This window comes from Spodoptera frugiperda, chromosome 20 (assembly GCF_023101765.2).
Source record: "Spodoptera frugiperda isolate SF20-4 chromosome 20, AGI-APGP_CSIRO_Sfru_2.0, whole genome shotgun sequence".
NCBI classification, from domain to species: Eukaryota; Metazoa; Arthropoda; class Insecta; order Lepidoptera; family Noctuidae; genus Spodoptera; species Spodoptera frugiperda.
Window position 1 is genome coordinate 3,006,428 of NC_064231.1, and position 16,947 is coordinate 3,023,374.

General features: G+C 37.9%; 2 protein-coding genes across 2 annotated transcripts; both read left to right on the forward strand.

Moving 5' to 3' along the window:
• The first annotated feature begins 218 nt into the window (after positions 1–218).
• LOC118261834 (catalase-like) lies at positions 219–2,043 on the forward strand. Its single transcript, XM_035572826.2, has 2 exons — positions 219–447; positions 556–2,043. Exons 1-2 carry the CDS (start codon positions 352–354, stop codon positions 1,978–1,980), a joined length of 1,521 nt encoding a protein of 506 aa, XP_035428719.2. The 5' UTR covers positions 219–351; the 3' UTR covers positions 1,981–2,043.
• Positions 2,044–3,056: 1,013 nt separating this feature from the next.
• On the forward strand, positions 3,057–5,488 carry LOC118261837 (catalase-like). Its single transcript, XM_050701346.1, has 2 exons — positions 3,057–3,322; positions 4,061–5,488. The coding sequence occupies exons 1-2, from the start codon at positions 3,125–3,127 to the stop codon at positions 5,486–5,488; spliced, it is 1,626 nt and encodes a 541-aa protein (XP_050557303.1). The 5' UTR covers positions 3,057–3,124.
• Positions 5,489–16,947: the final 11,459 nt, after the last annotated feature.

Sequence of the window (16,947 nt, forward strand, 5' to 3'; positions counted from 1 at the left end):
TAAAATGAATGTAACTGTAGTAAATAAGGACATTGATGTTAATTAGCCCTTGTATAAGACAGTAATTACTTTAATTTCATTGTACTGCGGTAGTTATGCAAATCTAAATAGATATGTAAATGATAGGTCACAAAAATTGTTTATAGCATTGCTACCGAATTCATTATACTAAGAAAAGATAACAAAAATACTATAGTCTATTAATTACTCTTCCAAAATTAGCACTTTGTGCCCAGGTATTGGGAAGACAAGACTAATAGTTAAATTTTAAAGATCTAGAATTTATTTTTGTTCCAAATACGGTAATGGTGTAATTGTATCACGAAGATCTCCTAACAGAAAGTAATAAACATGATCCGAGTATTGCTTTTGGTTGTAACAACGGTAGCCGGGGTACAAGGCGATGCAGCTAATAATCAAATCATTGAATTCAAAGAAAGGACCAAGGTAAGCGTTTTCAGGAACTTTTATTTTATTACTAGAACATTGTTTGAACTGTAGATGGTGATTTAGATAAAAGTTGGAAATGAAAATAGCATTCCTGTTATGTTCTAGGGCCCTATTGCTACCATGACTACTGCAGCAGGAGCATACGTCGAAGAAGAAGACACATCAACTTTAAATAAGAATTTGTTTAATAACGAGTTTTTTATGGACACCGTCACACACGTCGTCAGAGAAAGAATACCTGAACGCCTGGTCCACGCAAAGGGCAGCGGTGCATTCGGTTATTTCGAAGTAACAGACGATATAACTGATATATGCAGAGCGAAATTATTCAGCAAAGTTGGCAAGAGGACTCCCATTGCTGTAAGATTCTCTACATCGGCTACTCAGAGAGGAAGTATTGACACGTCCAGAGATATTCGAGGATTCTCCGTTAAATTCTATACAGAAGATGGTAACTTTGACATAGCTGGTTTTAATACACCTATGTTCATGTACAAAGATCCGGTCCAGTTTTCTTCTCTAGTGCGTTCATTTAGAAGGAACCCGTCAACAAATTTGTTCGATGCCAATTCACTTTGGGACTATTTGACGCAATTACCAGAGCTTTTGTTTATTTACATGGTAGTATTTAGTGATCGAGGAATTCCAGATGGTTACCGACATATGCCTGGGTTTGCTATTCATACGTATCAAGTGGTAAATAAATACGGGGAGAGCCACTTCATTAGGTTTCACTTCGAACCAGACGCAGGTATTAAAAATCTCTTGACGGATGAAGCAAGGAGGATAGCGGGCGCTGATCCCGATTATGCAACTAGAGATTTATATAATGCCATTGCAAAAGGAAACTTCCCAAGTTGGACAGCGAGTATTCAAGTCTTGAGTGAGAGTGACGTTAAAAATGCTGATTTTGATGTCTTTGACGTTACGAAAATATTTCCTCTAGACAAGTATCCATTGCGTCCATTGGGTCGTTTGGTTTTGAATAGAAATCCTGTTAATTTCTTCGCAGAAGTTGAGCAGCTCGGGTTTTGTCCTGCAAATTTAGTTGATGGTATTCTTGGGGGTCCAGACAAGATATATGAATCTCGCCGAATGGCATACAGAGATGCTCAGTACCACCGTTTGGGTGGGAATTTCTTAAAAATACCTGTAAACTGTCCTATGCGGCACAGAGCATTTCCTTATAACCGTGACGGTGTACCTCCTGTTAACGACAATGAAAGAGATATACCTAATTACTATCCAAATTCATTCCATGGACCTGTTCCTTACAAAAATAAGCACAGAGTTGAATTGATTAAGATACAAGAAGAAGAGGCAAACAATTACGATCAAGCTCGAGAGTGGTATCTCAATGAAATTAGACCTTCAGAGAGGAAGAGGTTAGTGCACAATATTGTGGATAGTTTGAAACCTGCTGCCAAGTTTTTGCATGACCGAGCTGTGGATGTATATACTCGTATACATCCAGATCTCGGGGCACAAGTAAGGCAAGCTCTGCTAGCAAACAGCACTGGGGATATCTGAAAACATCTGAATTAAAATTGTTTAAAATATTTTTTTCTTGTCAAAATAAAAAATATAAACATGTGGATATTTTATTTATTTCGTAATAAACTAATTATAGCTTTTCCGTTTATCTCAATCGAGAGATTTTTGGTGGTGATCGGTCATTAAGTTCAGCCGTTAGTTTTCTGGTTATTGTTTGAGATTGATCACCGTTACTAAAATTGGTTTGGAGCAATCTGTCACCTGGATCGGGGTAATGACCTGGTCCTCATCATAGTTTCTGCCAGTATTTAGAAAAGGTTGGTTCGTGTACCTCTGAAATAAAGTAGCAGACTGATATCTTATAAAATATGGATGTTAATTGGATCCTCGAATGGGAAAACGAAGTTAAACAGGTTATCGTATGAATAATTCAGTTTTTTAATTTTCTTTTAATTAGATGACATTTCATTGTTTTAATTGGGTCGTCAAAAGAGATAAAATGAAAAACACACAATATTACATATTATGTAATTAGTGTTGTAAAATGGCAATTTACCGGCTTGGTAAACGAGTAGACGGATCACCAGATGGTAAGCAATTACCGCTGCCTATGGACACTCGAAACACCACAGGTGTTACAAGTGCGTTGTCGGCTTTTGGGGTTTAGGAATTTAAGGATTGTTGGGGAATCTAGGATTGGAAAGATTGGGGAGAGGGGTAGTTGGGGCTCCGGTAACCTCACACACACAACGAAACAACGCAACCGTCAGTTTTCTGTGAGGCCGTGGTATCACTCCGATCGATCCAGCCGATTTGTGCCGAAGCATGGCTCTCCTAAAATTTTGGATTTTGGATATTTACTTCAAAATATTTTTAACTTTGTTTATACATCTGCTTGTGAACATTGTAGGTCATTTGTAATGTCGAGTCGCAACAACAATATATTTAAAATATACTTTATACCAGTCAAAGGTTACCACCCACCCCACCACCTACGTTATGAAAAAAATCAGCAAACATTTGTATAGTTATGCATTGAAAAAAATGGAAAGTAGTTATTATTAAAAAAAAAAAATTAAGCATCTCCTATGAATTGGCTGAAGTGAAGATATTAATTATCGATCATAATAAACAAATAATAATTTATACTGCAATAAAAATGCCAGTGTAGATCCTTTACATGATATACTGGAACGCAAGGACGCAATGCTTGCTCAGTGTCTATAAAACTACGGAGCTGGTGCAGCCATTACTGTTCTATCTTGCAACCACGATGAAGTCAGAATGGTGCCTCATATCGTTCATCGGCCTCATAATGGCGAAAGAACATTATGATTACGCAGCAAACCAAATAGTGGCGTTTCGGGATAATATTTCTGTAAGTTTTCTTTCATTATATTCTTTGACTTTAGTTTATCTTTCTTTGCCCTAACTTTTTGCCATTAGGGCTGATCAAAAGCTAAAAAAACCTTTACATATTGGTAAGATCGGGTTTCCTAGCTGGTAACTTATGTCATGGTAGCCCGGATGTTTAAGACGTTCGCTTTTCATACATGAGAGTGCGGGTCGAAACCTACCAACGGCAAGTACCAATGTTACTTTTTCAGAGTTATATTATATATTTTCTAAGATGACTTAGAAACCACTAACAAACGGTAAAGGAAAACGTCGTGAGCAGACCTGGGCATTTAATTTCCAATTATAAGTTTGAAACTGCCAAAATCGATTTTTGACTTTTTTTGAAATTAGGGAATATAATCTGTTATTATTTTGGTTCTGTAAATAAGGCTATTTAACATTAAGCTACGATACGTAGGGACAAAATACTACATGGGCAAAGCAGGGGAATTGAGCAGAGGTTATAATGATTTATCAGATTTTATGGTAGGAAGGTAGATACTCATGTTATAAAATGTTGGGTAATTGTATGATGTAAACCACGAGATACAGAAGGGATTAGCAGATATTCAACGATGCGTGTCCAATGTAATTTGTAAGTCCATACTCTACAATATTTATGTTATCCGCCGAATTAAATAAAACACGTTACTATAAATTCTAATATTAAAAATTAACGTCAATAAGCGAGACTATAAATTATCAAAATTGTTTTCAGCATCCCGTTGGAATATGGACGACTGCAAACGGTAGAAAGATCAACTATAAAGAAGCAGGATCTACCTTGAACAAACGCCTGATGTCTCATGATCTGTTCATGGAGGTCATGACAAAATTTAACAGAGAAAGGGTACCAGTCAGAGTTGCTCACGCCAAGGGAGCAGGAGCCGCCGGTTACTTTGAAGTGACACACGACCTAAATGATATCTGTATAGCAAAAGTTTTTAGCAAGGTTGGAAAGAAAACTGCGGTAGCGGCTAGGTTCTCACCAATACTTCAAGAAATTGGTGGCATAGACACATCAAGAGACGCGAGAGGATTTGCTGTAAAATTTTATACAGAAGAGGGTAACTTCGACATCGTTGGCCTAAACATGCCTGTTTTCTTGCTACAGGATCCTCTATATTTCCCTATGTTTATCCGTTCAAGGAAAAAGAATCCTCAAACAAACTTGTACGACGCAAACATGTTTTGGGATTTTGTAGTGCGTAATCCTAAAACTCTTTATAACACTTTATATGTTTTTAGTGATGTCGGGATACCTGATGGCTATAGACATATGGCTGGCTTTAGTGTTCACACATATCAAGTGGTGAACAGTAAAGGGGAAACATATTTTGTAAGATTCACTTTCAAACCTGACCAAGGAATTAAGAATTTAAATTCATCGACAGCGCAATACTTAGCAGCCACTGAACCAGACTACGCAATTAAAGATTTGTTTAATGCTATAAGTGCAGGCAATTTTCCTAGTTGGACGGCTTATGTTCAAGTCTTAAATTTCTACGATATCCAATGCGCTGGTTTCGATGTATTTGATGTAACAAAAAATTTACCAGAAGACAAATATCCGTTAAGGCCTTTAGGGAAACTTGTTCTAAATCAGAATCAAGTTAATTTTTTCGCTGAAATTGACCAGCTAGCTTTCTGTCCTAATAACCTAGTGCCTGGGATTCTGGGTGCGCCTGACACATTATATGAAGGGCGTCGTTTTGCATATGCAGATGCTCAAAACTATCGTTTAGGAAAAAATTACGAGAATATTATTGTTAATAAGCCTTTTGTGGAAAGGTGGACTTATAATCGAGATGGAAGAGCTCCTGTAAAATATAATTATGGCAACGTACCGAATTACTATCCCAACTCGTATTATGGTCCTGTGCCATATAAGGAAGACCATATTGTTGACTTAGTTGAAATATTTGAAGGACCAGGAGATGATTTTATTCAACCACGGGAATATTATACCCACACATTGTCATCAGGTGAAAAAGCTAGACTTATAAATAATATTGTAGATAGTTTAGTCGGTGTAACTGATCCAATTCTAAAAGATCATTCTGTAAAAATTTTGAAAGCAGTGAGCTTAGATTTGGGTGAAAGAGTTTATGAAGGGTTAATGGCAAACCAAACTAGACATTACTAGAATTTGTCACTTTAAACTCTTTAAACAATGTTAAAACCGATTGCTATTCTTAGTTTCTCAGGCACTATTAGTTTAAGAGCAAATGCTTTATATGAAACAAGAGGCGATGTAAAATTCAGGCGCTTATATTATGTTTTAGATAGAACAAGCTACTTGATTGATTACATTGATTAATTAAACATTACAAATAATTAATTTGCCTTCTTTGTTGCTTGAGTGATTGCGACTGCCACTAACGAGCAAGGTTTGTTTTTCGGGTCGGACAAAGTACTAAAGGGGTATTTTTTTGCCTTCGAAAATGTCTCAGTAACAGCACCAAGCATGGAGTTAGACCAAGTATGGCAATAGGTATGTCTAATGTTAAATTATATCATCAATTTTCTAGTTTAGCTCATTATATTAAGATAAAAAAATAAAAATGGATTCATGGTATTTATTTAGGAACTCATTTAATGAGTTCAACCTCCGTATGTTAGAGACATTTAATGATTACTTAACCCAGTTCTTAGCGATTTTTCTTTTTTGAAAAAAAATCGTTAGTAAGGAAAAGTTTAAGTAATCATTAAATGTCCCTGAGTGCGGCAGTAAGTTGTATGTTATGCCCTTTAGAGTTTATACTGCATATTGTAAAACATAAATTAAGGAGAGTCTGTAAATGAATGTAGATAATAAACAATGTTTGGTGTGTGGTGAAAGTTTTATAAAAAATACTGAGTCAAAAGTCTTTTAATTCTATAGGAGTTTATTTTATGAAATAAGTCGGTAAACGGTCAGACGGATCTCCTGATGATAAGCAATTGCCGCCGCCCATGGACACATGAAACACTAGAGGCGTTACAAGTGCATTGCCGGCCTTTTGGGGCTAGGAATTTAAGTTTTGTTGGGGAATCGGGGATCGGGAAGATTGGGAAGGGAGTAATTGGGCCTCCGGTAACCTCACTCACACAACGAAACACTAGTCAAGTTGTTTCACGTCAGTTTTCTGTGAGGCCGTGATATAACTCTGGTCGAGTCGGCCCATTCGTGCCGAAGCATGGCTCTCCCAAACTTAAAAGTGAATTCTAGAATAAATTTTCTACAAGTGAAACGGAGTAGGTACTTTACAAATTGCTTATTGTATTTTATTGTTTTGACGCACTGACTGCTTAACTGCCCTGGCTTACAGAGTCGGATTTGTGCCAAGCTTGGGGCCCACTTTTTTTTTTGAGGGGGAAAATCTTCCAATGACTTCTCCTGCCTTGGGCGAGGGGGAGGGAGTGTCAGACTCTTACTGACTAAAAACCACCCCGTTCCTACTCCTGCTTTTCGAACCGGGGCCCCGGTAAACCCGCTAGGTAATCCACAGCTCAAGCTTGGGGCCCATTGGAGTTCAAAGATCGGCTCCCCAATCAACGTTTTTGGATTTTCTAAAGCGATATCATAAGGTTTATCAAAATTGAAATCAAGTTGTAATTCATCACTGTAGATATTTTCATAATTTATTTGAGAGTTTCTGTGCAACATGACGGTATACGTTTCCTGTGTATGCAAAAAGTCACTCTTGAATGAACCTATTTTCGGGGTCTGGAAAATTTGGATTGTTATACAAAGGCACTTATACGATGGATAGATTTGTTTACAGTTTTTAGTTTTATATGGGACAAGTCCGCCACAATCTCCCATACCGCTGCAACTCCTGTAAGCCAGGATCTATAGTAGATACACACATGAAGACACCGGAACATTGAAATTGCGTCCCATGGACATGAATGACTGTCTTGGATACCACAACGAAATTAATTAGAAGATATTATTAGAGGAGAAGAAAAGAAAACGATAGTTTACAGTTTGTTTGAAATGGTCCGGTGGAAAAGAGATAGTTCTTTAGAGGGCCGTAGCTTACCAATCCCTCCCTGTTCACCTGACCAGTCGACACTCTTAAACAGTACATAGCTCAAACAAATGACTAACAAATACGAACAGATTTCGAACAAGCTGTAGCAGTCCACCACTATATTGTTTACACTGTGGATATTTATGGAAACTAGCCACAAATGCTGGGTGAAGTAACCCGAGTAGGCCGTAAAGTGCCCTTTCAATCGTCGTTCGTGGGAAAGTGCTCGCTCGGTTATGTTTAAAAGTGGTTCGCGGTGACCTGCCAGGTCTGGAATGTCAGTCTAACAATACACTTTATGTGAAACTTGATTAGAAATGCCTGGAAAGTTTTGCTTAACTTAAAATGTGTTAACGAAGGTTGAAAGGGTGAATGACTTACGAAGCGAGTGTGGCGTAAATTGGCTATTTGTTACTAAAAAAAAAAATGTGAAAATCTAGTTTGCCAGTAGACGCTACTCTCAAATCGTCTTAAAATAATAGGAATAATGGCGAGGTATGAAAAAATAAAAAAATCTACCTAGTCAGTCAGTATAATGTAATGAAAAAAATAGCTTGTATTTTTCACTTTGTCATATAAGATAACAATATTTAAATAAAAACTAATCAAAGTTTAGGAACAGGACACGACACGACATTTCTACGTAAAAAACGTGCATAGTAGTGATGTCACGGGATATTTCTAATTAATATATCTTCGAAAGTATTTGTTTCCGTAAGAAAGTACAAAATATGTGTCTAATATTTTAAAATAATCTACAAGGTAACAAAACAAAAGTTAGTCATTCACCCAACAGGGTATCTGGCTACAGACACATCATGAATGCAATGTAGGATCTCGCTATAGTTTTAATAATTAAGGAGTATAGAAGAGCTCAGTTCTCTTAGAACGTTTCGATGTAACGACATATTTAAAATCCATTGGCAGTTGGCACCCAACGGTTCTTCCCAAAGACCACAATCCTAATTAAAACACTACAACACCCATTTCAACACCTCTTACCTCACATTTTATCGCTCCAACGAACTCAATTGCAAAAAATCTGATACCGTGAGAAATGAACTAAGAACTCTTCACAAATTAAAAAGTTAACTGTCCACTGGCCAACTAGAGTTGTAGCTTGTATCGATACTCGTGAAAGTTCGTAGGTATCGACTTATCGAGTGCGTGGTATCGAATGTCGGAGGCGACTCGAGACGCTCTGATTGACAATGGAATAGGAACGAGTGTGTCTACATTGTGTCGGCAAGAGCTGGCCTGACTGTTAGCTGTATCTTGCTGGTTTTACGATTTGTATCACTTTGGTACAAAGGGATGTCGAAAGGAACACTACTGAAGGATCAGAATTATGGAATTAATTTGTAAGTAAAAATTATCATTGATTCGTGAACAATTTTTAATAATCTGTGAGTCTATTACGCAACCAGCTGAATTAACAAATCCATGCGACTTGTACCTACCCTAACCCTTAGTGGATTGAAAAAGGTTTTTTTAAGGGGTAAATCATCCAATGATTTCTCCCGCCTTGGGTGAGGCGGGAGGGAGTGTCAGACTCTTACTGACTAAAAACCACCCCGTTCCTTTGAGCTTTGAGCCGGAGCCCCGGTAACCAAAAAAATCCAGTAATACTTTGCCTAACCCGGCAGTCGCAATTGCGACCATTCGACCAACAAGGCTGTTTGTTAGGATATTATAATATTAAAACTATTTTGGCCATCCCTACGGTAAGCAATGGTGTGTAATGACAATATGGCTATTTAGAATGTACGTGTACACCATCAACTAGTGTTTCGGTTAATTTGCCTCATAATCTATGTAGTTAAAGGCCTCGCTAATGGTGTATATTGTAAAGGCTTCTAGGAAATATCGCAAGCTTTCTTCTAATGAATATTAACTTCAAACCAGGCATAATGTTTCAAAGGGAACCGCTTTCCACGTTTACTTTTTAAATAGTATTATTTTACTTTGTAAATAACTAAATAGGCTCGTCCCCTATTACCTGGGACCTAAGCATCGTGAAATGTCGGTATTATGTTTAATTTGTACAACTGTGTATCTGGTAGTATCCCTATGGGAATATTAGATTAGGTATGAAAAGCTTGAGGTTTCGAACTATTCGAATGTAATATTTTGACTCTGGATTTGCATCCGATGCGTAATGTTAGGTTAGGTAATAGGCTCACCGTAATTAGCAAAAGTGAGAATACCTACTGTAACCAAAAGAATAAGGGTTAAATTGACCCTTCTACTATTTTTTTTAATTTTTTTTTATTGGTAAAATCTGATGGTAAGCTATCACCGTCGCCCATGGACACCCAAAACACCAAATGCGTTTCAAGTGCGTTTTCGGCCTTTTGGGGGTTAGAAATTTAAGGGTTTAGCTTGGGAACTCCATGCAAGCAAGTTATTTCACGTTGGTTTTCTGTGGAGCCACGGTAACACTCCGGTCGAACCGGCACATTCGTGTCGAAGCATGGCTCTCCCACACATAAAATGACTAACAAATAATAATATGCAATACTAATTAACGAATTACACAATTTTGTGTCCACAAAAAAAAAATCAACTTTGAACTTATCGCCGAACAAAATCAACATACACAAGTAATTATCGAGACTGCGTTATATAACAGACATTGAACATTAGTTCCGACTCAATGCAGTTACGATTCAACTCGTATCCTTGTTCGAACAGGTACCATACAGACACAAAGATACTTTTACACCAGACCTTTCCCACGGCATACGGACAACACTATCTATACATATAATAAAATCGTAGAAAAGTGCTGTCTGTACATTGAAAATAAAAATAAAAAAAATAGCAGGGGTTATTGTAATGTCGATGTCGAACCCAAAAATGTAATTAACTTTTTTTTTGTCTGTTTGTCTGTTTGTCTGTTTGTCTGTTTGTCTGTTTGTCTGTTTGTCTGTTCGTCTGTGCGCGCTAATCTCAGAAACGGCTGATCCGAGTTGGATGCGGTTTTCACGAATATATTGTGGGATGCTTAAATTTACATTTAGTGTTTGTTTCATGTCAATCGGTTCATAAATAAAAAAGTTATGTCAAATTAAAGAATCACGTCGAACATTCTATGCTTATACCATTAATCTCCGCAACTATTTGACGGATTTGGTTGAAATTTGGTACAGTTATAGTTTAGAACCTTAAAAGGACATAGATATATTTTTATTTCAAAAATCAAAAAATAAAAATAAGAAATAAATTATTTATAAATAATTCTATGTCGATCGTTACACGACTTCGGTTCATGTTATTGTTTTAGTTCATCGAAAAAAGTAAATAAATAGTAAAAAGGTATGAAAAAAATAATATCAATATAATAAAACATTTAGTACAAAGAAAATGCTCTAACGGAGTATAAATAAATAATCCAAGTTGTCTTTATCCTCGATAGATGGCGTTGGGATCGAAATAGATCGCGCTATGGTTTCGTTACATTCATTTGGTTGGGTATCGGCCGAGCGCTTAGGTACTATCGTAGAATAAGTATATTATTTGTCTGTAGTGGTCCTGCTGTTTCATATATTCTAAATTGGTTTCGTTGTATTTGTCAATTAATAAGTTTATTTGTTGGGTTTTCCTGGTTTTTTGGTTAAACTATTTAACGTAGGTTTAGTTTGATATCGATTATTAGTAGTTACTGTAGTTAGTTTTTTTAATAAAATTGTAAGTCTAATTTATAAATTAATTTGATTAGATTTAAGTCGTTTCTTTTAAATTATTTAGTTTAAGCTTGGTTATTATAGCATAGAGGATAGGTTGTAATATAGTTTCTTTTTTAATTGTTATAAATTCGTAATTCGTAGCTTTCTTTAGTTTTAAGTTAGTTTAAGTCCGTTTTTAAACTATTTTTTCAATGCCCTAAGTGAGTATACATCTATTAAATTCAAACGCAGAGCTCATTATGTTGATTTTTGAAGAGTTCCCTGGAATATCTTCCACATCTCATTTTTGAAGAGATCCCGCGAGATCGGGAACTATGTGGTTATAACCAAAAATTTGCCGGAAGTCACTATTCCACGCGAACGAAGTCGCGGGCAAAAGCTAGTTTAAAATAATGTTGCTGTATTTATGTTCAGTCGGGTAAATAATGATTCTTTCAATCATTATTAACAGGCGGCGACAGTTCATTGCTTGATTATATATATGTATATTTTTTTTTTATTTTATGAAACATGCAAACGAGCAGACGTATCATCCAATGGTAAGCAATCGCCACCGCTCATGGATACTTGAAACACCAGAGGCGTTACAAGTGCGTTGCCGGCCTTTTGGAGTTAGGAATTTAAGGGTTGTTGGGGAATCGGGGATTGGGAAGATTGGAAAGGGGGAAATGGGCCTCCGGTAACCTCACTCACACAACGAAACATAACGCAAGCGTTGTTACACGTCGGTTTTCGGTGAGGCCGTGGTATCACTCCGGTCGAGCCTTCGATTCGACTATAGGTCTTTTAAGAGATAAGCTATTTTATATTATATAGTTTCATGTCCTTAACTTTGGAGTTAATTTCATAGAAATACATAGAAACCAGTAGTGCCACTGCAACACGTGTGGTCCACTGCTGCCTCATGTCAACCGCTTCGAACTCGTAACTTAAGAAAATTGGTTTAAACCCATGGGTCGCACCAGAGCAAAAAGCACCAAAACAATGGCTTCTAATATAATCCCTGCTTTTAGAAGTCACAATGTAAGAGCAATGTGGCCAGCATGCCCAAAAAAGGCACTTGACCTATGAATTCAAATCGCATTCACATATCATATAATTAATCATTTGAAACATAATACTACAATTATCTAACACCAAGAGAACCGTATTAAAATAAGATAGCAATCAATAAACGCGAGGAAGTGCACACGATTGGGCTAATCCTTCAGACCGCAATGTGCTAGGCGCTACGTGCATCCAAGTGAAACAAATTACTAACGACACTTTGGTAATGTATCGCTACCAAATTAGAAACTATTACATGACTCGAGAGATCATTAAAAACCACTTGTGATAATTAAGGAGGATTAATAATAATGTGTCGTGGTGGTCACAGGTTTAAGACGCCCGTTGCTTATGCATGACGATTGGTAGGTGTCGAAGCTGCTGCGTTCGGTTACCAACGGCAAGTAGTTGCCAATGTGCCATTTTCTGAGTTATGTGTACTTTCTAAGATTATTTAAACACCACTGAGAAACGGTGAAGGAAAATTATGCCTGTTATACAAAAAGAGTTCCCTGCGGACTACCTAGTAGATTTACCAAGGCTCCGGCTTAAAGAGGCAAAAGGCTGACTAAAAACCACCCCGTTCCTATTCCTCTTTTTCGAGGCTTGACCCCGGTAAACCCAATAGGTAGTTCGCAGCTTCGGAATCCCTAGATACACCGCACTTGTATAACGGAGGTAGCCGATTACCTTACTCATTACCACTGGTATAAATAATATCGGTAGCTATACACAACACTGACATAATACATAAACAACTATTTATCACCTTAGCAGAAGAAAGACGTTGGATTTCACATCGCTATGCCTCACTTGACTGCCATTAAAAGATTTGATCGGAAGTATGCAAATTAGCATGGTTTAACAGCTTGTATCCGTTTGTAATAGTCATAATGATATTACATGGGTTCACATGCGTAATGATCCAGTTTCAGATATCTATCAATCAACGGTTTTTGTACAATACTTACTTTTACTTGTCGACAAGTCGTGAAATAATGTGACGGTAATGCTTATTGCGTATTTTTTTCTTATTATATTTTTGTGAATACTAGTGCTTTAAACAGATAGAAGTGGAAGGAGGGTCAGAAGGCCTTTGCCCTGCAGTGGGATTATCATCTCTACGATGGCTGTAAATAAAATATATGTATTTATTTCACACTAGGAAAATGTGATTTTCAGTATTGTATTTCTGGTCTACAGTAGCATGTAATGAAACTTTATTTATGTTTTATTTATTTATTCTATAGCCTACTATAGAAAAAAAAAATCCAAAAGGTAAAGACGATATTTTCTATGAACTTTGTATAAATAGTGCGTTATAACGTCATCATAATTTTTACGTCAAAATGAGACTTATTTCTAGTTATCTGGAAAAAAAACGAAAATTCGAAATTATTTATTTTTGACTGAGGAAACTACCCAATTAAAAGTAGTTTATAGACCACCTACTTATTAGGTATTTTATAACAATAACAGTTTTGTTTTATCAAGTGTTATAATCTGTTATCAAACGTTTGTAACTAATGTTTTAATATCCAAGGGCCAAATATTGGAATGTTACACACGCTTACACAATTACCTCATTATTGCGTAACATATGAACATTATTATATAACAATTACAACCATTTATATTATCAGCAATCATTTTAACGCTATTGTAATAAACGGTCGTTTAAAACAAACATATTGTAGGTTATGTTTCAGCCAAGTTATATTTGCAGTTGACAACGGCGGTAGTTGCTTCGCTTACTTCGCGAAATCGCTTACAATTTTGTAGTTCACAATTTCGCCACACGCAATATAAAGTTGGTTAGCGGTAAGGAAGTAAGTACCAGCCAGACAGTTTAGCATTATCAAAAAATAGATCTGTAATTATTCATTGTTCGTACTTCGGCTTCGGTCGATTTTATAGCGAAAGTAATTACTGTGATTTAGGTAATTAGATTAAGATATGTGATATGTGATTGTTAAACACTGTGATTATTGATTTATTGGTTCATTTGTCTCTCTGTTTGGTATTTTAGAGAGTTTAATTGCATCATTTGCGGTGTAGCCTAGAGGTATATGTCGTAAAAGGAACTTGAGAGTATCGTGTGCTTTGGATTGGGTTTTGTGGGAATAAAAAAAGAGAACTGAGCTAATGGAACACGGACATTGTATGATACTCTTATTCGAAGAACCAACAGTAGTCTTCAGCATATTATTATGTTTAAAGAAAAATAATAATGGGAGAAGTGATAGAATTATAAAATTGAATAGCTTATTTTCATAGTAACGTTTATAACCTCGAAGTGTAAAGTGGTACTCTTAAAACAATTTGAGTTCTGAACCTGAATTTTAAAATGCGATCTCCAACAAGTCTGTCAAGCTTACATTATGGCAACCACCTTATGTAGAGGACCACAGTCTAATAGCGCAACGTAGAGTTTATTTTGTTAATAAAAAACGTAGCCCCACACTACGTTTTTTCCTGTGTCGTGGGTGCGTAACATACAAATTCATATACACAGTCATGACACCCAAACCTGACACAACAATTTGTGGATCACACAAAGAGTAAAACTTAAAACTTGCAAAAACTTAATGGACAACGTTATCTTCCTGTCTTAATATAACAGCAAAACTTTCGGGAAGTTCTTTCTTTTCACACTGAATGACTACTAAACAATAGCCAAGTATTGGATGCAAGATATGATTGCGAGATTGTACACCATGTTCACCAGCACATCAACATACTCCAATCTGTCTATTACTTTCAAACAATTATCTTCTTTATGTAAAGGGGATAAAGTTGCAAATTACTTAATGGTTAGTGTACGTTAACCTGCTGGTTGTACCATGTGTGTATCGACCTGGAACAAATAACCTGATTTAAGGTAAGTTGAGAGTATGGGAGTAACTCATTGATGATTCTTTGTTATGTCGATGTCGTATTGAATGAAGCCGGAAGACACATTGATCTCATGATTAGTAAAATATGCTAAATGCAGTTGTGCAGTAGGGTGCGTTTTCACTACTACATAGATAAATAAAGTGTAAAGAGATATGCAGTTATGTGTGTTGTCTTAATCAAGAGCATTTTTTTATTTTAGGGCAAAATTCAATACTTAAAATCTTAGATTAAACCAGAAAAGGTAATATGTTTTTGAGGGAAAAGCAGGAAACACAAGCACACACTGTATAATGTACATCCACTTTTCACTATTTAAGATGCAAGTCCCACGTAATAGGTGATGAGCCTCATCATCATCATCATCATCAGCCGAGAGACGTCCACTGCTGAACAAAGGCCTCCCCCTTGGTCCTCCACGTAGAACGACAAGCCGCCACCTGCATCCACTGGCTCCCCGCCACTCTGACGATGTCGTCGGTCCACCTAGTGGGAGGTCTGCCCACGCTGCGTCTTCCGGTCCGCGGTCGCCACTCAGTCACCTTCCTGGCCCAGCGGCCATCAGTCCTCCGAGCGACGTGGCCTGCCCATTGCCACTTCAGCCTGCATATTTTGAGAGCTATGTCTGTAACTCTTGTTCTTTGGCGAATTTCCATATTTCGGATTTTGTCGCGCAAAGATACTCCGAGCATAGCTCTCTCCATCGCGCGCTGGGCGACTCTGAGCCTTTCTAAAAGGCCAGCAGTTAGGGACCATGTCTCGGTACCGTACGTCATCACTGGCAACACACACTGGTTGTACATCCTGGTCTTCAGACACTGCGGGATTTTTGACGAGAAGACTTCATGCAACTTCCCAAATGCTGCCCATCCGAGTTGGATTCTTCGAGCGACCTCTTTCTCGAAGTTGGACCTACCTAGCTGGATGATCTGACCCAGGTATGTGTAGTGGTCTACAACTTCGAGTATATCGCTCCCAACGACAACCGGTATAGGTGCAACATGGACATTTGACATGATTTTCGTCTTGTCCATGTTCATTTTAAGGCCCACCTGTTGGGAAACGGTATTGAGGTCGCTGAGCATGGTGTTCAGCTCTTCCAGCGACTCTGCCATTACGACTATGTCATCGGCGAAACGGAGATGAGTGATGTATTCGCCATTAATGTTGATGCCGCGTCCGCTCCAGTCCAAGAGCTTAAAAACGTCCTCCAGTGCGTTCGTGAACAGTTTCGGAGATATAACGTCTCCCTGTCTCACGCCCTTCCGCAGCTGGATTGGCCTCGTAGTCTCTTCCTGGAGTCGGATGCGCATGGTGACGTTGTTATACAAACACTTCAAAACCTCGATGTATCTATAGTCGATGTGGCACCGCTGGAGAGACTGCAGCACCGCCCAGGTTTCGATTGAATCGAAGGCTCCACATAGTCCACAAACGCCAAGCATAGTGGCAAGTTATACTCCTCGGTCTTCTGTATAACCTGCCGCAGCGTATGAATGTGGTCTATGGTACTGAAACCTTTTCGGAATCCGGCTTGTTCGGGAGGCTGGAAGTCATCAAGCCTGCGTTCGAGACGGTTCGTGATGACCCTCGAAAACAGCTTATACACATGGCTCAGAAGTGAGATAGGTCTGTAGTTCTTTAGCAGACAGTTGTTGCCTTTTTTAAAGAACAGAACCACCACACTCCGTTGCCATGCTGCCGGCGTGGTTCCCTCGAGTATGACGGAATTGAATAGCTTCTGGAGGACTAAAAGTATCGGTTTTCCACCCGCTCGCAGAAGTTCCGACGTGATTCCGTCATCGCCCGGCGCCTTGTTGTTTTTAAGCTGTTTGAGAGCCATCCTAATCTCGTACAGACTGATGTCTGGGATATCCTCAGTGTAGTGCCGCGTCAGTTTAGCTCTTGGGTCCCGAGCTGTACCGACGATGGGTTGCCGTGTTGAGGTGTATAAC